Source organism: Hirundo rustica, chromosome 17 (assembly GCF_015227805.2).
Source record: "Hirundo rustica isolate bHirRus1 chromosome 17, bHirRus1.pri.v3, whole genome shotgun sequence".
Classification (NCBI taxonomy): Eukaryota; Metazoa; Chordata; class Aves; order Passeriformes; family Hirundinidae; genus Hirundo; species Hirundo rustica.
The window spans coordinates 10,852,722-10,873,346 of NC_053466.1; the positions used below are offsets into that span (position 1 = coordinate 10,852,722).

The 20,625-nt window shown below is 43.6% G+C and overlaps 1 protein-coding gene across 9 annotated transcripts; it reads right to left on the minus strand.

The window, feature by feature from the left end:
* Positions 1-349: 349 nt before the first annotated feature.
* On the minus strand, positions 350-20,524 carry EIF4ENIF1 (eukaryotic translation initiation factor 4E nuclear import factor 1). 9 transcript variants are annotated; one of them, XM_040080523.1, is made up of 19 exons: positions 20,422-20,524; positions 19,841-19,964; positions 16,574-16,647; positions 15,666-15,793; positions 14,848-15,128; positions 14,038-14,239; positions 12,758-12,933; positions 11,125-11,260; positions 10,611-10,790; positions 8,513-8,742; positions 7,562-7,633; positions 7,010-7,193; positions 6,476-6,555; positions 5,976-6,115; positions 5,738-5,822; positions 4,558-4,690; positions 3,124-3,468; positions 2,738-2,902; positions 350-2,232 (listed from the first exon to the last, which is right to left on the minus strand). In XM_040080523.1, the coding sequence occupies exons 2-19, from the start codon at positions 19,934-19,936 to the stop codon at positions 2,006-2,008; spliced, it is 2,934 nt and encodes a 977-aa protein (XP_039936457.1). In that variant the 5' UTR covers positions 19,937-19,964; positions 20,422-20,524; the 3' UTR covers positions 350-2,005. The 9 variants fall into 9 exon arrangements, with proteins under 9 accessions (XP_039936457.1, XP_058278787.1, XP_058278785.1 ...); XM_058422804.1 differs by lacking the exon at positions 20,422-20,524 and adding an exon at positions 20,182-20,200 and having other exon boundaries at positions 3,124-3,405; positions 7,562-7,630; XM_058422802.1 differs by lacking the exon at positions 20,422-20,524 and adding an exon at positions 20,182-20,200 and having other exon boundaries at positions 7,562-7,630.
* Between the last annotated feature and the right edge of the window lie 101 nt (positions 20,525-20,625).

The following is a 20,625-nucleotide window of genomic DNA, read 5'->3' on the forward strand; positions in this document are numbered from 1 at the left end:
TGCTGGGTTTGTGAGTCTGAGTGGAAGGGGCAGAGGATGAGGCTGTGACTCAGACTGCATTTCACTGCCATTTCCTCACATTCACGCTTTGTTTAGAGCTGGTTGGTTTTACAACTTTAATACACTGAGCCTCATTCCTCACATGTAACTGTGGCATTTAATTTCAGCAATTCCATTCTGGGGTGTCAGTGAGGCCCAGTTACTCTTACCAAAGCAGACTTAGCCTCCCCACACCTGGAATAACTGAAGTTTTCTGCATCTCAACTCAAACCCTGGTTCCATCTTACACCCAAGAACAGTGCTAAAAATTAATCAATATTCTGACATAATTTAGTACAGGAGCAATTGATACAGAGAGCTGGTAGAATCAACTTTATTTACAGAATGTTACTGGGAAAGTGTCAAGTTAAAAAAGTATGAAAACAATCTTACAAGGACAAGCTGGTGATTGCATGTTTTACAGGGATTGTTTTGGGAACAACCACTACAAGTATGGGTGACCTCCAACAGCTTCCAGGTTGGAGATTTCAGCTTGCTATTTCCGTACAACACTGTCTCTGCAGCACTGAAACAAACCCACCACAGCACACTGGCAAGGGTTAGAATACAGACAAAGTGATTTTTTTTCTTTACTGCTGCTGGTTTTGCTTTCAGTGAGACCTAAGAAAGAGCAAGTCTGTGAGAGTTCTGGTTTTACTTTCACCTCTTAAAAGAGCACAATGGCCTAAGCTAGGTAGAGGACATGACAGCAGTACTAGACTCAACACAAGTGAGGGAGTGAAGTGAGGAACCATGCAGAAGGATGGAAGAGAACATTAAACTGTTGAGGGAAGTGAAACAGGCTTAAAAGGAACATAGTATTTTAAAACCAAATATACACACAGTAAGATCACAAAACTACCCCATCCTCCCCCTTTCAAGCCACAGAACAAGACTCCAAAGGCAAATTTCACAGTAATGGCATCACCAGATGCACACTAGATTGAGGACAGTTCTCGGGACTCCCTTCCATGAACAGTGCTGAAGGCAGTACAGAATATCCACAGCTATGACTGAGGAGTTGAAGGGTGAGGATTCCAAGGCTCCATTTTGATGACCTTTAGTAACTGGCTTGAAAGATTAAAACAAGGAAAATACTGCAGCTAAACAAGGACCAGCACCAGCCCTCTTGAAAGAGCAACAACCAGTAGGTACCTACAGACTGAAGATCTGGCTTTATCATGACTGCACCAGGTCCCGTCCTCAAGGCTTTCAAAGACTAAACAATTCTCCCATTGGGTGGCAAGAGTCACAGGGAATCAGACCTTTGTTACACAGACAGCGAGATGTGGGCTTTTACTTTGACACTTTAGCTACACTGAGTGCACAGTACATGACAGAAAAAATGTGAGAGGGAGACCTAGAGGAGAGATGAGCAGCAAGAAAAGGCAAAGCAACTTCATCCTGTTCACTCACACTTAGGATATGCAATTTTAATCTTAAAGAAAGTCCCACACGTACAATGGAGAAAGGTCCAAACCATAGGCACAACTAAAGCTCAACTGTTATCAGCTACTCTTATGTACAGCTGTATAGATTCAAAAAGGCTATTCTAGGTGTGTATGTACAAAAGATTGTTTATACACAAGTCTGTACAGAAGGGTCTATACATGTAGTTTTCTGCAGAAGGAATCCACAGCTGCTACCTCTACACTAGAGAATATCAGCACTTCATTCACATATCTTACAAAAACAAACAAAAAAAATAGACACTTCCAGGATTAAACTGGCTTTGTCATGCATCTAAATTTCTTCAGGCTTCACTATCCAAGCCATAATGGATCCTTTAGTCTTGATGCAGACATGAGACCAGGACAGGTGCCATGTGCTTTAGTCTCTCGAAAGGAAATTTTGCACAGAGTGCTAAAAATAAAAGCCCCAAAAAACCAAACAGAGGTGAAGTCCTGACTATGGACATTTTCATCCAGTCTAAAGAATCACAAATGTTCCACCCGGTGGTCACCGTTCACTGCCGGTATTCCAGTTCATCTACACTGATGACTTTGGATGGCATGGATGGAAGAGGCTGCTGCAACACATCTGAACCAAACCATTTTGCAAGGCCAATGGGAGAGCCACTTCTCTGGCTGGGGCGATGGTCGAGCTGTGTGTGCCCGTGAGATAATCCAGTCCGAGGCAGCACATTCTGAGGGGTTGTTTGTGCACCAGCAGGTGATCCCTGTGCTCCAGAGCCTGTGAAATGTAAAGCTGTTAGAGGGTGCAGTAATACCCAGCACAGATTTGCTCTCGAGCTATCACCTGATAAGGCATATGAGCTGAATGTGGCTTTTATTCATTCTATGAGCCCCAGGAAGTCCAGGCAGCACGTGTTTATTTTCATTAGTACTCCCATAAATGGCCTGACACTGCCAGTTCCGGACACGGTATCACACGGGTTTGAAGGGAAGACCAGGATCAAATAGCATTTCCCTGGAGAAGGTGGGTGGCCTGTGGCCCAGGAAGGCTGAAAGCTTGCACGCATGCTGCAAGAGTCAGATCTGTCAGTAGCAACACATGTTCTGCAACCAAACACTTCGCTTTGTTCTGGCCTAACAGCCTGCAGTGGCCCAAGCCACTTGAGTCCCACACAGGGTTAAGTGATGAAGAATAACTCCATTAGAGTAGCTTCCTGCCAGCACAGTGTACTCAATGCCCCTCATTTCTAGAACTCCCCCTCCTGCTGTCTGTTTGAGCCTACCTGATCGTTGTAGCTGCTGTTGCATCATGGCGAGCTGCAAAGGCGTCCCCGAGCGTGGATTTAGGATGTGATGGCTTGCTGTTGGTAGTGGATAAAAAGGCTGGCCAAGGATGGGAGCAGATATTCCCTGCAAGTGAGACAGGTCCACTCCAGGAGGAAGCATACCTGTTGAACATGAGCAAGAAAACTTCTTACCTCATAAGCATAAGGAACTTAATGCCAAACAAAATATATGTATTTAGACGGGTTGGAATTTATTGTCTGATTTTAAAGGTCAGTTCTGATAGAATAAAAACTACCAGTAGTATTAGTTCAAGCCATTCCTAACACAAAGTCAATCTCAAAGAGAACATGCATGAACAGCAAAAAAAAAAAGTATGGATTACCTGCTTGCAGCAGAGGAAGATGCTGTGGATGGACCCCCTGTGCCATCATTCTCTGGACCAATCCTGGGTGCAGTTGATGAGCAGGTCGTACAAGTGGTACATGGGGAACAAGGGGTACTTGATGAACAGGACGAAGGAAAGGGCCTCCTGGTACTGGGGAGGCCATTGTAGGAGTCTTCCTACCAGCTGATTTGGGCCTGTAGTCTTGCTCTTTGGTGCAACGATTTGCTTGGGTAAGAGGTGTGGAACATGCAGAGCGTTGCAGTGCAGGTAGTTTGGTACCTAAGGTGGGCAAAGTTCCTTGATCTGCATTCTCCACAGAACTAGACAGTAGGTTATCTGTAGCTAGAATCGAATACAGCTATTACAGTCCACAGCTAGAGATTGCACCTAATGAAAATTAAAGCTTAATGATTTGATAGATTCCAGAACTAGCTGAACTGTAGTCATGTATATTTAGTAGTAAGCATCTCTTTTCTGGATGCTTCTGGCCAAATTATTTCAAAAGAGTAATGAGAAGGGATATGTTCCACAGAAATCCCTTTACAGGAAACTTAAATTAGATCAGAATCAGCCATAACGCTGCTTTTAATTCTTATTTTTCCTTTTTCTTAGGAATTTTGAACTAGCAGCATGGGATGAGTCAGTGCCAAAGGTCATAGGAGGTCTAAGAGATCCTCCCTAGACAAGATTTTAAGTTGGAGTTGTGCCAGAAGTCTGGCTGAAGGTGGCTTTTCAGTTTAGCCATGTTTGGGGGTTAACAGCAGCCTTCTATGCCAGACATCTGCTTAGCAAGGTTTGGAACACTAAAGCACCTCCAGAAGCTGCTCCCAGACCATCCAGATGAGTTAGACAAGGCCTAAAATACCTTGGCATCAACTACTACAGTGGAGGTATTTCAGCTGCTCTGCTACCATGAACTGCAAGCTGCCTGTGCAGCTCCCAGCGCTGCAGCACAGTGCTGTGCCCACTGGCCATGTCAGGCAACTGGTGAGGAGCATTTCCCTTTAACAGCCTCTTACATCACTTTGGGTGACAAAATGCTTCCCTGACCTGCTACACTTAAGAGCTTAACTGGTCCCAGCTTTGACTGTTCAGTTGTGTCAAGACAATTCCAGGTTTTCAGTTACTGGTGTAGAGAGCTATGGAAGCATTATAGTCACTGTGCTTGTTCATCAAGAGAAGTTGCAAACAGTAATAGTCCAGGCCTCTGAGTGTTTCTCAGAAATTGATAGGAAATAAGGATGAAGCCCCACTACTAGAAGAGTGCACTTGGAAGTGTATCCCCTCCTCCCACAGGCTCCCTCACTTCTACACCCTCCTCAACTCCACAGATCACGAATATCTAAAGGTAGCCTGGGTGTTTTATGTGCTGAGACAATCTAAGTCTATCCCAAATCCCTCGTTTGTGGTATTTTAAAGCCATTACAATACCTTCATTTGGTCTCTGATTTTCATCTTTCACATCACTGATTTTCATTTTCCCAGAAACTGGATCCTCTTTGCTTTTCTCCTTGCTCTCATACATCTTGCGAATGACCGAGGTAGGTGTGAAGGAAGGAGACAGCTGCAGAGAACACAGTAAGAAGCAACACCTCACCCCATGCTCATTATCCACACCACAATATCTCAGTTGTGGGTGGACACCAATTCTAGCACATCCTTTCCATTTAAAGCTCTCTTGAATCAGCTGCTGTGTGCCCATGATTTTGCTTCACCTCATTTCATAGCTTTACTCTATAGTTTAAGCATTTCTCTTTAGTTTTTTTGCAAGTCCAATATCAAAATCTGCAGCTGCTCTCAGTTAAAAGTGCCTTAAGAGGCTTGAAACAAAATAGCCGAGCTGCAGTGTAAGTTACAGCTATTGGTTCAAAGAGCAGCTCCATGTTCCTATAGAGCTCCTTCATCTGCATTAACTCAGGGCTGATGTTCTGCAGACAACTATTGCCTCATTTGGGTTTTCCCCCATCCAGAATTCCATAGCACCCATGGAAGTCACTCATTTGGAACACAAACTTGTATTACTTGTTTCCTTTGGCACGTGATAGTCTGTGTCAGTCCTGAGCTGCAAGTACCTGACTGATTAGTATGAAAATTTAGATCAAAACTGCTTTCTACACAGTACTGAAGGCTGAGAGGTAAGAGCTTGGCTTTGAGATTTTACTCATTTTCAAATTGACCCTGAAGCTCCTAGGTATTATTTCAACCCACAGACACTCAGATCAAACACTTCATACCCAAACACCAGTGTTCTCTGAAGCATCTCATGGCTTTCAGCACTTTTCTACTGAAAATTTAAGCATCAAAATATGATGGCTTGAATTTTCATAATCACCTTCACTTGGTTTCAGAAGATGAGGTCAAGGGAACATTAATGGTATTTCTTCAGTTTTAGATAAGATAGTGGCCAGAAAAGGCTCTTTTCCAAGGTGAAGACATTCAGTTAAACATGAAGGGAAAAGAAACTCATTCCTGTATCATGTGGCCACAGACACAAGAGGAATATGATTGACTCCATAGCCTCCCTTCCTCCCATGCATTCCCACTGCTATCATCTGCTTACAGCAGACGCTTTCACAGTTCTCCCTACAACCACTGAACATCAGGTACTGACCATGCTGGTAATGGATGCTGCAGGGGCTGGGGAAGATGCATTCCCTCTGTGTCCTGGTGCAGGGGATTTAGTCACTCGCTGCTGCCTGTGAAGGGACAGGGAGTCAGAAGAGGCTCTGCTGCTGGCACAAGAACCAATGCAATCCTGAGTGATTAGCGCTAGTATCTAGTGAAAGGCAATATTCACATTAAAAATCAGTTAACAGCATGCCCCTTCAATTTTCCAGTCAGGTGCTCACCTGTTTCTGTAGCCATCTCTGCTTTTGTCCATTTGTGGTTTACCAAAGCCGTGCTGATAGAAATTTGCTGCATGTATGGCCAAGTCATGTGGGAGTGCCAGTCCCTCTAAAGCAGCTTGCTGGATCTCCAGGGGACTCATCTGAGGGAGAGTTGCACAAAAACCACACAAATCAAAGCCTGTATTTGGTTGGGGTTTCTTAAGGTACTGAAGATTGACTGCTACAGTTACTAATGTCTTCACCAACATCTGCCCACCAACAGTCTTTTATGAACAGGCAATAGAAGTTTCAAAAGATCTCGTACTTGAGGTACTCTAAGATAGACCAAAATGAGGTTTTGAGACTACTAAATTAGACTTTGCATCCTCACGCTCAGAGTAAATTTATGGGAGCACAAACATCCAGATGGAATGATCTAGCTAAGTGTTTCCACAAGTTAGTTCTAGACCACAGAACACGAAGAGATGCAAATACATTAAGCAAAAAGCATGCCATCTAACCTGTGCAGCAACTGGGCTCATGGGCTTCCTTACACCTGGAAATGGATCACCAAGCAACTGCTGAGAACCTTGTCCAAAACCTAAGGAATATTTAACAGTTGTATTTAAAAGTACTAATACATACAATTTCAATACATAGAATAAATATCCCAAAGCAAAATAATGCTACATGAATTAAGGATTTCTTGTGAAGACTCTCAGCTCAGCCCTTAAACCCACATGGAGCTATATCTCTTCCATGTCACAGAGCTGGAGAGCCACAAAGGAGTTTTCTGGTGGTGTTCTGTAATACAAATGGGCAAGCAGTCTTTGAAAATTACTCTTACACAGTATCTGAGCACATTACTCTATACCAGAACTCACTGTGAGGTCTGGGTGGTGAATTTAACATCAGTAAGTAAAAGGGCACTTTGCACTCAAAAGGCAGACACTGCTCTAGGTGCCCACACCAAGTGCCAGGAAGCTTTTATAGCTCTGTAAAAGAGTCTTAAGCAAACCCCCAATAATAAAGCCCCACTCTGCAAGCAGACTCACCAATGGGTGACGATATTCTATGGCGCAGGTAATCTGCAGAAGCAGCTCGTGTTGGGAACACAGGTGCAATGGGGGGAGATGGGGCTCTCTGTGTCAGCAGAGAGGCTGCGGGCTCCAAACCCCCTATCAGGCCACTTAAGACATTGGATGAAGCAGGTCTGGTAATGGGTGGGCCAAGAAGTTCCTAAGAATAAGAAAACATTCAAAATATGACCAATTTACACAAACAAGCTCATTTTACTGCACTACAGGCTGCCTTATTTATAGCAGTTCAGAGACAAGGGGGACTTGTGCAAGCGGATACACCAATCCTGGTGCGCCCAGAATCAGGCACTCAGCAAGCTTTTCATTGCCAAGCTGTAACTACAGGAAATAACGTGACAAGACAAACTTTTAGGTAAACTGATCTAGCCTCTTAGCTCTTTCTTCTTTATAGTATCTTGTCTGACTACTGATCCCATAACTGCCTTAAGTGCCTTATTTTCAAATGATTTTTGTTTTCCCATTGGGGATATGCTTTTAAGTACTTCCCTCCCCCCCCAGTAAGAATACCTGCAGAATATTCTTTGATAGAGGTTGGCCTGACATCTCTGGAGGTGACATTAGGTGGCTTTCAAGGCTCTGCTAAGAAAATGAAAACACTGTAAATCAGACATAGATACAACCAAGCTCATTAAGAGACTATCTACATTTGTCTCAGTGACAGAAATAATTTCATCTGTTCTGTTAGAACAGTAGTTTATGCATCAGCCAAATAAAATTTCAGCAAAGTTAAGGGCTGAGCTGGCTCACAGATCTCCCCCTGTCTAAGAAAAATGCCCTGTACTAGATTGCATACAGGGTATTCACTGTGACTCATTCAAGTTTGGGTCAAATATATGAATTTATGTAATTGTGTAAAGTGGAGATGGAACACTGAGCCACTGAAAATATGTACAAACTGAAAAGTGTTTCCATGTTAAAGAAATTATTTAAGATATTCTTCTGTGCATCAAAATTGCACACTAATGTAGAGAGACACCCAGAAGCAAAAGTCTTGCTTTAAGTCTGAGATCAATCTGGAAATTCTTCACAGGGCAAATTTGCATTCTTCACTTTCAGTGAAGTGGGATGAGTCCAAAAATCCTTGAGCATAGTTTGGCAGGAAAAACACATGCTTTAGACATACTTGGTTGTTAGAAGTATCTTCTGGTGCCAGAAATGTTTACTGACAGCTTTTGGGTCAAGTGTACTCTTTAGGCTGTTAGTGGCAGGATGAAATTTCATCCTACAATCCCTTGCAGTCCAAACCTTACTATCACCTGTTGTTCAACATTAATCTTCCAGCTAACAAGTATTCACTTCAGTTTGATCTTAGTACAAGCAACGTCAAAAGTGTAAAATAACAGATTTGCTCACTGACATATCTCTACCAAACAAAGGTCACTAAAATCATCTGGGCTTCAGGTAAAGTTTGGCTGCTCCCCCCAACACAGGTCACCAGAGCCACTGGCTGCTACTTACATTGACTTTGGGCTGTGAAGGCAGAGTGCCACTCGCCTTCATGCTGCTGACAAGTTTGTTAAACGCAGTCATATCCCCATCCTTCTTCATCTGCCTCGAGCCACTGACATTCAGGGCTTCTTCCATTTGCTCAGCCATAAAGGGAGGGGCAATTTTCCCCTCCTGATCCACTTTCAGACCTTTTAGCCCAGCTTCGACTTCCTCCACCGAAAGTACAACTCCTGAATGTGCTGAGAAATACAGGAGAAATACTGGTAAACCACAGTTCTGTTCTCAAGTGAGCTAACAATTCTTGTGCAGGTGTTGAATAGAAGTTGTTTGAAAACGAGGAACAGCCAAAAACTTATTTTTTGATATTGTCAGTTATGTTTTGACAGCTAGTATCATTCTAATACATCCAAATTCAGAACTGACACACACAACTACTGCCATGTAAGACCCCACAAGAACCTGCTTAGCCTTCAGCTGCTAAATCCTCACTCTCTTTCATTTATCCTGCAAGAAATGCTGTTACTGCATTTTACAACTTTGCCTGCATTTCACAGAGAACATTCATGTGACAATTGAGTTGTTTCTTTTCCCATTAGGAAAGTTTAATTTATCTTAAACCCCAGGAGACCAGATGGTTTTACAGGCACAGTGCAAGCCATGTCAAATTTCTGAAGCTATCATAAGTAGAAAGAATACATACCTGGAAAATCTAGATACTTCAGAGACACACTTAAGTTCAGTGTGTATAAAGTTTGAAGTAGATTTTTTGCTCAGAAATTAAAGCCTCTTATAAAATGATTTCACTGGCATAACCAGCATAAGGTACAGTGCTCTTAGCAGAATTTTTTCCTGTATATGCATATATATACACACACACACAAACACTATATATAAACACCTACTGGTGCCTGACATCAAGGCTAAACATGCTTTATGGACCAGCTAACACACATGACAAGGTATGACACCTTAAAAGAAAAGGAAGAGGAGATAGAAGCATGCCATGGGTTCAGATGTTGGCCCAAAGAAATAAGATTTACTGGAAATTTGGGCAAGAAGGTGGGAAAAAGAAACAATGATGCAGACATGCAGCATGGAACATGAGTAAATATGATGTTGGTGGAGAGGAATAGACCTGAAAACTCCACAACATTTGAAGAGTTGCACAGCATTTTATGGGAATGCAGAGCACCACATCAGGTACTTTTGAGGGAATGGAAGCTTCCCCCACAGATTTTTGTTCCTTCATCCTTGGTTTGTGAGGATCAAAGTTGAAAAAGTTTTTAGTAGGAAAGTCAGACTAAGCAGAACAGAAATAGAGCTACAAGTCTTTTTAAAGTGAAATTAAGGAAGTTTTCCACATGTTAGCCAACAACTCCCTACTCCCAGACTGGATGCTTAAGAACATTTGCAGTGCTTAGATGCTCTCCTTCCTAGCTGCTTCACACTAATCAGAGGGGCATCGCTTTCTTCAGTCCAGTTTACATGGCAATACATGCTGCTTGCCAAAGAGAAACCAATCTGGAATTAGACCTCAAGATTTCACAGAGCACATGCATTTTGTACTCTCCATGCATGCTATGGGCCCAGACATGCAAATCCCTAAGCTGAAGGCACCCTTGGAAAAAATAAAATAAAAATCACATTCTCAAGCCACTGTTCAACTTCTTAGACACTGACACTGAATGGATCAATGTGATCCATTATAGACACTGCCAAGGATGACTTACACTGACAGCTTTTGGTAAAGCCAGAGTTTAAATGCCACAGCTCCAGAGCTGACATTACCAGTCACCAGTATGAAAAAACTTATGCAAATGCCACACACAAAGCTGGAAACTCAGATCAAGACTTGCATCATCTCAATTGTTTCTGACCACTAAAGCAGTCTGATAAAGTCCTGATGTCATCCCGTGATTAGGATGAAAAGAGTCAGTGATGATATTGACACAACTGAGAGCTGCTGAATACTGAGTTTTCAGTACTGTAAGTAAATCTGTAACACTGCCTGCTCCTGGATTTGGCAGTTGAGGTTTCCAGAATACCAAGCCTCTTGCTGGGAGTTACTGCATCACAAGAACTTGACAATAGCTGAAGAGGCACTTACTGCTCTCTCTAAGCTTTTCCTTGTTGGCTGAAAGACTTGAGAGAAGAGGTTTTAAGTCCACTTTGGCTTTCTGTAGCATTTCTAGGATGTCCACTTTGTTTTCAGAGTGGTCTTCCAATGGAATGGGAGCAAAGTAGTTTCCAGAGTTCTGGCCAGGGGAGAGAATGGCTTGCTCTAGACCTGAAACAGCAAAACCAGGAGCACTGCGACATCAGTTCACCAACCCAATGGCTCAAGATGAACACACACTGGCAACCAACTCCACCATGTCACTGCAAAGTCATGCCTCACACCCCTCGCCCAAGATCAGCTGGAAAGTCATCTGGAAGCACAGACAAGAACATTTATTCAAAAAATTTAGAGCTGCTTACTCTAAGAGCTTCCAAAAGAAGACCAAGTGCTTAAACTGTGGGAGAATTCACTGTCCAAAAGCCTTATCTGCCATCTTCTTATTGAACGAGCAAGAGAGAACGCTGAAGGAGTTTCCTGACCCTGCATTGTCCTGCAGCCTTACCTGCTAGCCTCTCCAGCTCCTCATGAGGAGTAGATCTCAAGCTGCTTGACCGACTTCCAGAACGACTGGGATTGGAAAACCACCTGCTGAACCTGCTGGCAGACACAGAACCTTCCCCCAGCACATCCTCTATCATCTAAGGGAGGGAAAAAAGAAAAGAACATAAGCAAGATCAGCAACATCTCTGAGCAGCTTTACTGTGCAAGCAAGATTCTTCTGCTGTAGACAACAAGATGCTGCTCCCAGAGTTTCAAAGCTTTGATCTGCTTTTTCTCCTGCAGTCAGTTAACATAACCCAGTGTACATCTCTAACTGACACCAAATATTTACTCACAGTAAAACTGTAACTGAAAAAGCACAATCAGAGCACCCAAAGACCATTAACTACACACCATTTTAAAGTGGAAGAGTCAAAAGAAACCCAAGTATTTAAAAACCAGTGAATTGTAAAAATATTATTCAAACTAAAGCTTCTCCTATCCTTTGAGAGGGTACCCAGTTAAAGCCTGGCTCAACAGGCACAGACGCAGTTTCAGGCAGAAGTTTTCCTTTAGACAAAAGGAAGAGCAACTTCTTCCTCTCAGAGAAATTGTTTTTTCTGAAACAAGGAGCACTCAACACTATTTACAATAAAGCAAAAAAAAAATAGTATTGCTCTATTTGGTTTTGATTGTTTGACTCTAACGTATTAGAAGAATTAAGACAAGAAACGTACAAACCTATGATAACACTTGTCACAGAGATATCACCAGTACAAAGAAACTCACTTTTATGACAAGTTATAGGCATCTGCCCACCTGTTTCATCAGCAGGTATTTTCACTTGGGAACTCCCTGCTTTTGAAAGGAGTCACCATCTTGCAGGTATGCTGAAAACCAGATTATCAAGTCTAAAGAAACCATTTACAACTTCTATAGGGAGAAGGGACTCTCCTTCACGTATTTGTAAAATTACTGGCACTGTATAAGGACTTTTCTAATGCAAGCAGCTTGTCCACATTAAAGATTAGGTTTTTGTTTAAACCTCAGCGTTTCTAAACCACATCAGGTCTGTTTGTTTGCAGTCAGAACACAATTTTTGACTTTTGACTGAATTGGTAGGGTGTGTTTATCCAACACAGGAGTAATAGTTCTACAAAACAAGTTAACCTCTTAAAGGCTAAAGTAATAAAAGATTCAAACCCTTTCAGGCACATTACCACCAGTGTCTCCAGGCTCACTACCTGCCAGGAATTCTGCACACAAGATCTGTGTGCTGCAATTCCCAGACTTAGATAGAAAAGGTTGTCTTCAGCTAGACTAAATCTGTACAGTGAATCTTCTCTGAACACATTTTAAATAACTCCAAAGAAGATCTATTCAGAATGTCCATTTTGAGCCTTCAAGTAGTGACCAAAAGAAAGGAAAAATAGCTAGTTTGCCTCAAACACTTTGGAGATGGAGCCAGACCCAGGGATAACACTTAGGCAGAAACATGCTAACACTCCAAAGCTAAATCTCTGCAAATTCATCTTAAACTCACACAACTTCATAAAGGAAATTCCACTAAGCAAGAACTTTTAGCTTCACAGAATGCAGCTGCAGCAAAAATGCTTCTCACGAATATACCCAGTCTTAAAACCCAGAAAACTTACTGAAGCCAGGCCAGGAACACTTTTATCCAAGTTAAAGAACTCATTGAAGTCAAACTCTCCTGGAGCCGGTTCTTGTAAAACAGCTTCTCTAGGAACTTCTTGATCTGCTGGAGTTTCATTGGCAAGGACAGTTTGCACTTCATCCTCTTCTGCCACTCCACCATTGCATTCGATGCCTTCAAAAGAAAATCGAGTGACTGCTGAATCACCAAATTTGACTATTTCCTGGGGGAACAGTGCCTGACAGCCAATGCACTTGCCCAGGGATTAGAAGCACAGGCCCAAAGGAACCCAGCCCCTAAAGTGATGCCTCATCGGTTACACTGTGCTGGCTCCTGCAAGAGAAAACTGCACCCACTGCAACTCCTAGCACAGAGCTTCTAGTCTGGTACGACTATCCAGCTCAAAAAAATAAGAATTGTCATTGAACTGTGCACAAACAACTGCATTCTGATCAGCCTGGGCTGTTATGCCACACCAAGCACATACAGCTGTTGCACAAAGTCAACAGCTGCTGCTGTTTTGCCATCAGGAATCCTTTGGCAGCTCCTGCCTTCTTGACATGGGCTCTTAGTAGTCAGCATATGACAAATACAGCTTCGCCTAACGTCAGGAACAAGGCACTTCTCTCACTTCTCAGCAAGCTTGCACAGGGCACTGCAAACAAGTTGTGACATGGCTACAAACTCCTGTGCTTAGAACTGCACTACAATCCAGTTATGTTGTCCACCTGCACAGTTTCTAGCATTAAAAAGTCATCTTCTCTTGCCACACTGCAACTTTTTCTTTTTTTACTAATCCAATGACTACACACAAATTCAAGTCTCCTAATTCAGTTTAAAGCTATGTTACTGGCAGCTGTATGCCCAGATCAGTGCTCCTACTGTTAGTATTACCATCAGGGAAAAAAATTTCAAGTACCTCAGAGTATTAGCTTAATTTAAGCAGAACCTCCAGCACCCAGCAGGATATAAAAATGGACAAGACCTTTAGAATAACCTATCAACTTCTGATATCATTCAACATCCATACAAGGTTTTTTCCCAGCATTCTTTGGGGGAAAAAACCCAAACAAAACAGGTAATTTATCAACTAATTAATCTTCCAGATTACAAATACTATTATAGGCTTTACATCTTGTGCTTCAGGACGACTAAAGGCTACGCAGGTTTAAGATCAAGGTTTTCATTTACACCTGTCTGGATCTGCTGGTGTAGAGGTGACTGTTACAATCTGCCCCACTAGCAGACAAGCAGAGCCCTTGTGAAATCTGCCCTTACCTTCTTTCAGTGAGGCTGTGCGTCGCCTCGTACGTTTTCTCCCTTTGTGATCTTCCTCCAAAATTTTATCATCAAAGCCTGTCAGCTCAATGGTTTCAGACTGACTTGTAGGCCCAGCAGAGAACCACTCAGGTTCCTCTTCAGTGTAGGAATCATTCCGTCTTCGCTCCCCAAAGACACGTTTGCTGTCACCAAATTCCCTCTGAAGGGGGAATATTAAAAACATTAGCATCAATAAAATGCTAAAGATTCTTCCTCCACTTCCACACCAGTTCTGGGTATTTTGAAATGTGTATACAACCTCCCTATAACGCTCTCTAAGCTTTTAAATTTTAAGCTTCACAGCTGAATTTCTGCTTCATTACACCAAAAGCTATTGGTCTGCAAGTGCTTCTATAAATTCAGTTTTGCAGCCTGACAGTTAGTAGTTCCTCTTTTTCTTAAAAAAAAAAGCCTGAAAGCATGGAAAGCTCCCATTTGCTGAGGTTAAAGACAATGCTTGCTGAAGACAACTGCCAGGCCAAGAACTACAAAGGAACTATTAGACTTTTGAACCTCTTACTCGTACAAGTCAGGCACAGGCAGGGTTTGTCTGATGAACAGTACTGCACGCACCCCTGTGGAGCTCTCTGAAGGAACGTAACTAAGTTCTGAAAGCACCAAGTGCTCACCCTTCACAGCCTAAGAACGAGGGGCCTGCTTGCACAGAACACTTAACTGCTGTATGCAGCTCAGCTGCCCCCAGTGCTTCTAGCGCCAGGTGGCCAAACCCCGCCATTTAAAGCACAATCAGGAAGAGAAGGAACAAACCCTGAAGCGTTTATCTTTGTAGTCCCTGTCCCGATCCCGGTCCCTGGCATCCCTGGAATCGCCACCGCGATGGTCCTTGTCGAAGTTCCTGGAGGAGATGATCCTGCCACTGCCGATCCTGCGGCCGCCGATCACACGGACGCCGTCGCCGTCCTTCTCCAGGGGGCTCCCCGCCCGACGGGAGCTGACGGATGCAGTCACGTGGCAGCCACCTCCAAAGCTTCGCCTCTGGGGACTCAGGACCACATCCAAGTCATCTTCTTTCACTCGCTCTCTTGGATCTGCAAGTCAAAGAGCACACAAAAAAGCACTAAGTTTAGTGTATTAGTAAAGACAAGTGAGTTGTCTGTATAGCAGCCTTCTCTTTCTTCCATAGCCTCGCTGCTATCCCAGGGCTTTTAAAGGAAAATGCTTGTGATTTATTTCTGATCTAGCTGAGACCACAGGAAGTGCAAAGAAAAAGATTACAGCTGGGTATTGAGGAACTACTGCGGTCTCCTAGGAAGTACCTGCTTTCCCTTCTATAGACTTTCTAAGTACTAAGCCTTGAGTTACAGGGAAATTGTCCCAGCACTTGTGTTTTACATCTGTATTCAATATTACATGGCAAGAATAGGAGGATATAACTGACTCTTGCCCAGGTTTGTTCTTAGATAACAGTCACCAGACAACCCACTATAGCCTAGTTGGAACAATAAAGCTTTCTTTGACACTCATCCTATGCAGTCAAACAAATTTCAGAGACTTTGTTTAGTCTCCTTTGTGTTATCCCAACAGCCCAGGATCAGTTTTGAGCAAACTGTGCAGAACACACTCACCTACTATCCTACGCATAAGAGAAGTCCGATCTGAATCCAAATCTTTTTTAAAGCTTTCCACTGGTGAAGTTCTTCCTGAAGTTGGATATAAAGATGCATGCCACTTCTCTGGATCCCAGACACCATCACTAGGAAAATAAAATTGCAGGATTGTTTGCTACCTTGCAGTCTAATAAACACTTCATAATGCTGCTGCTAGAAACCTAGAATTCACTGGTCAGCAACCTCTACAAGTGAATTATCTTTCATACCAAACTTCTAAATCTGCCTTACGGTTTATTACTTCACACATAGTATGTGGAGCTCTTCTGTAACAGCAAGGAAGTATAATACCCAGGATCAGATTTAAAGACTAATTATTGGTGAAGTTTGCCTGGCACACTGAAAAACAGTTCAAGTAGATCATATGGTGCTGCTCTTAAGCATTTGGGTAATTTAATCTCAATCTCACATTTGTACAATAAATTTGTCTGAATAGTAAAGAAACTGCTGCTTAATAAACTTACAAACACCAGCCAAGAACACTCACCTCCATTTTTTACTGAGGTACAGCGAGAACACGGGAGAGTAATCCACTGAGCAAGGCAGCTTGTTACAGCCTGGCCCAGTCTGCACTACACCCGTCTACATTCTTGGTACTTTTTCCTGCAAATCTTTAAGACTTGTGTTGTGTGAAGTTATGAGATCCAGGAGAAAAATCTCTGTTCAAAGAACAAAATCCCTGGCCAGAGAACTGAGCCTTTCCTAGCAGATTAGTACTTCTGAAAACTGGACTCCATAGCTGTCTGAACTTTGTAGCACATAAACCTCCCAACAACATAAGAGCACTTCTTAGCTAAGTGTTTTTTGCAATTTAAGCTTTTATTTTGAAAGAAATATATATAGCTTTTGTACAATCAAGAAAATACCTGTCATATTTTTCAGAAAGACAAGAAGGTCTTTTCTTAGAATAGGGACGCTCTTTAATATCCAGCAGCTCCTCCTAGGAAAAAAAAAAAAAAAAAAAAATCAAGACTAGTTTTGATTTACACCCTGACAATATTTAAGTGACTCAAACCATCTATTCCAGACTGCCTGCTCAATTTAGTAGGTAGGTTTTGACAGCCCAGGTTCCCCAATATGTTGTTTCATATCCTGTGAAATACAGCACCGAACATTTACAGTTCAGTTGTTCTACCAGTGGCCACTGACCAAACACTTATTTGAAGCACTAAGCCTTACTAGGCCAGGTTCAGTCCTTGTGAACACTCCAAGGCTGTTCACACCATAAATGTTTATGTATTCACTTCCCTGGACAGTTCAGATTATAAGTAACACAGGCATCATGGACAACAGAGCTGGTGAGTTCTCAAGAAGGAATCAAAATCGCTGTGGTTAATGCTATAAAAGGTTCAGCAGATTAAAAAAAAGCATTAGCACAATTCCAGTTACTGGTGTAGATCTGGAAATTCTAGACAAGCTTGCCATTTCTGACCACCACCAACTCCAAGACATCATAATATGTGCTATACAATTACCCATTCCACCCAAAACCATACCAATGCTGAACGACAACTTGCTTTCCCACTTTCTGCCCTTAGTTCACCACTGCACACCATGAGCAGTCGGTCATTTGACTGGCAACCAGTGCAGTCTCACTGAAGTTTGCTATTATTAATGGTGTGACCATCAGAGCTTCAAATCAACATTAACTCTGCTGCAGCAAGATGCACATTTCTAGCTACATTTACTCATTCTCCCAACATGCCCTTTCTTCAACCTGCCTCACTCTCAGCTGTACTGAATTGATTCAGAACTGTGCACAGACCAGGATAAAGAAATCCTTTCAGCAGACATCACCCATCAGCCAAACTGAAAAAAATCTCTTTACCCTTCCCCTCCAAAAAAAAATACAATATCCTTCAGAACTTTTACATCATCCTTCCCACGTGATTAAAATCAGTGACACTTGTTCTAGATGGCAATTTGGTAGCCAGACAAAACCTTAACGTCCCTCCCACCCCAAGCATCAGTCTGTATTAGACCTCAGCAAAAAGAGGTCCATTAAAGGGAGCCTGGCCTCCCTGCCCACAGCTTCCCAAAATAAACTGTGCTTGTTTTCCTCAATCTGTGAGAAGCATCAGTGCTGCAATACTGTCACAGCCTGATGTGGACACTACAAGTATTAACAGCCCTGTCCATCACCAGATTGGGAATGGGTTGCATTGCTGGCCACGAGAGGGAGTCTACAGGCTCTCGTTCACATCCTATCACAATTCTTCCACCCAAGTGAGGAAAATTTGAATTGTTTCTTGCCTTTCATTCATTAGCTGTGCACCCTTGGAGAAACAGATTACCAAGAACTAGAAAAGACACAGCTTAAACTGTGCAGCACTCCTGTAAGAAAGGAGATAAATGCTGGCACTTCCACGTGTGGGGTTTTGTTGCATTCACACACATTCTAAGCAGGCTGGGGGAAAAACTGTGCTTAGCTGTTATCAAACAGTTTCAAGCAAACAGCTTAGAACTACTCACAGTATGAGCCAGATGTTTTCCTAGTGGTAGTAAGTGAATATAAATCACTAAAGGAAATCACTCCCCTTACCAAATCAGCAGCACTTACCCCAGAACAGCGATCCCTCAAAATCTAACTAGTAGGAAACTGGAACACATGAAAATGCCCTACAATGCTGATCACTTCACCACCTCAGAATATTTGAGCTGTAACATGTAGAGAAACCATATGATGCAAAGTATTTTAACACAGACTGACTGCTGGCATTTCTTGATTTAGGCTCCTTGGAAACCAACTGATAAACAAGGCACCTTCTGGCACTAGTTCTGCAACTTTATCCTGGTCAGAAACCATGGGTACTGAATGAGCAAAACTGAAGCTACAGATGCATTGGTTTCAGTAAACAGCTACCACCAGCATGGGCTGAAATTGCCCTAAAAAGCAGAGTAGAAATTGAAGCTGCATTCAGTTACCACACAAGACGAGTCAGGCAAGACTGAAAGAGAACAGAGGCCACTTTTTCAGCAGGGCACTTTTAAAAACAGCCCCTCTCTTTCACTTAGCAGTTAACTGACTAACTAGGTCTGAATAACAGCAGGCTTTGCATCCTCAAAAGTTAAGAGCACATCTGCTCTAAAAAGTTAGAGAGATTTAGAAAGCTGTGCTATTCCCAAGAAATTCTGCCAATTCTGAAGTACATGGTTTATTGTTGATGTCTACTTAAAATAAGCCAGAGCTCTACTATCTCAACAGAACAGAGTCACAATGATATATTTTTTTCTTTAAAAAACAACCTACTAAAAAGCCAACAGCTCCAAATTCCTCAAGAAAGATAACACAGTCAGCAACAGTAAACTATCTCACCCTGTTCCACACTTCAGGCCATTTGCTGCAAAGTATCTTAACAGCTTTTCACAAAGCAATGACCACCTGTTCCCACAGCTTGCAGCCATGGGAAAATCAACCACCATTACAGACTCTTTCCAGGGGCATTTTTCAGCAGTGGTACTAAAGCCCCAAACAAAATTTGAATCCTAAACCCCACAGCATATCAAACTCGCTTAGTACTGGAACAGTCTTTTTTATTTGCAAGTGATTTGGCTGTTCTTCTTCCACTCATACAAGTATTTAGGCATCACAATTAAACAAAAGCACCTGTGCTGATGTTTTAACACTAAGCATTGATTGGAGTCACAACTGTTTAAGCTTCTAGCAATCAAACAGGAGCAACTCTTAAGTTACAAAAGGCATCCAGTAAACATATGAGCAGTCCCGATAAGATCTAGCGTCCTATACCTTCCTAGGAAATGGCACCAACTGCAAGGAAATACTTCAGTCAACTTCTTAAAAGAACATTGCTGAAAGCAGAACTGCGAAGTGCTTGAGAAAGCTGGTAGAACGACATACTTCAGTCTCTACAATAATCTCCCAGCACACGCTGTGGGGTGCTCAGATATTAAAATAAGGTGGTGGGAAATAAAAGCATATCGAGGACAAGATTGCACAACTGCATCACATTTAACAAGCTGCTCATTTGATACCACCTTGCAAATCCTAAACCAAGCAAAGGCTTTTCAGCTTTCACCTCACCGATTCCCTCTCACCGGAGACCCCACCTCCCACTCTACTTCTGTGACAGAGTTCCACGCACAACTCAGAAACGAAAGGAAAGTGAGCTGACCTTTGTGTAACGATGTGGGTATTTAGTTGTAATTCTGTTCAATTCCAGAAAAGCATCGCCATTTTCAGTTTCTGTTGCACCTCCTCTTTTATCCATGGTTACTTCAAAGCCTTTGACCGCGGAGCTAATTAAAACAAAACCAACCCGTCAGATTTCAAGACGTACCTTTCTAGAGGGTGCATTTTCTTTCCATCCTGAGTCAGTTTAGCACTCGGGCAGAGCAAAGCGGAGCCGCTTTCCCCAGAAACGCCTGTCCCCTCCCAACCCTGCCCCTTCCCCCGGCCCAGCCAGGCGGCTCTGGACAAGGATCCGAGCGGCTCCGGCAGCGCGGCCGGCCCTACCCCGCGCTCAGCGGCTTCGGCACAAGGAGCATCGGTCCGCGGGCACGGCCGGGGCGCGTGGCCGCCGGGACCCGCACCCCCACACAGCCCGCGGGGCCCTGAGGGGTCGGGCGCCGCTCGCCCTGCGGCGCGGGAGCAGCGCGGCCCAGGCGCCGTCCCGAGGCGCCGGAGCCGCTGAGGGAGGAACGGCGGCGGCGGCGGGGCAGGTGACTCAGCGGATCCCCGCCCGGCCGCACTCACCGGCGGGTGTCCCGCGCCGCTCCGCTCCGCTCAAGGCCTCACCGCCGCCCGCGGCGTTTCCTGCTCCGGCCGTCGGCCCCACTTCTCCCCCGCCCGCCCCCACCGAGGGGCCGCACGCGCCCCGGGCCGGCGCTGCCGCCGCCACCGCCGCGCCCCCCCCCGCTCCAGCCCCGGCCGCCCCGCGCGCCGCCGCCGCTCCCGCTC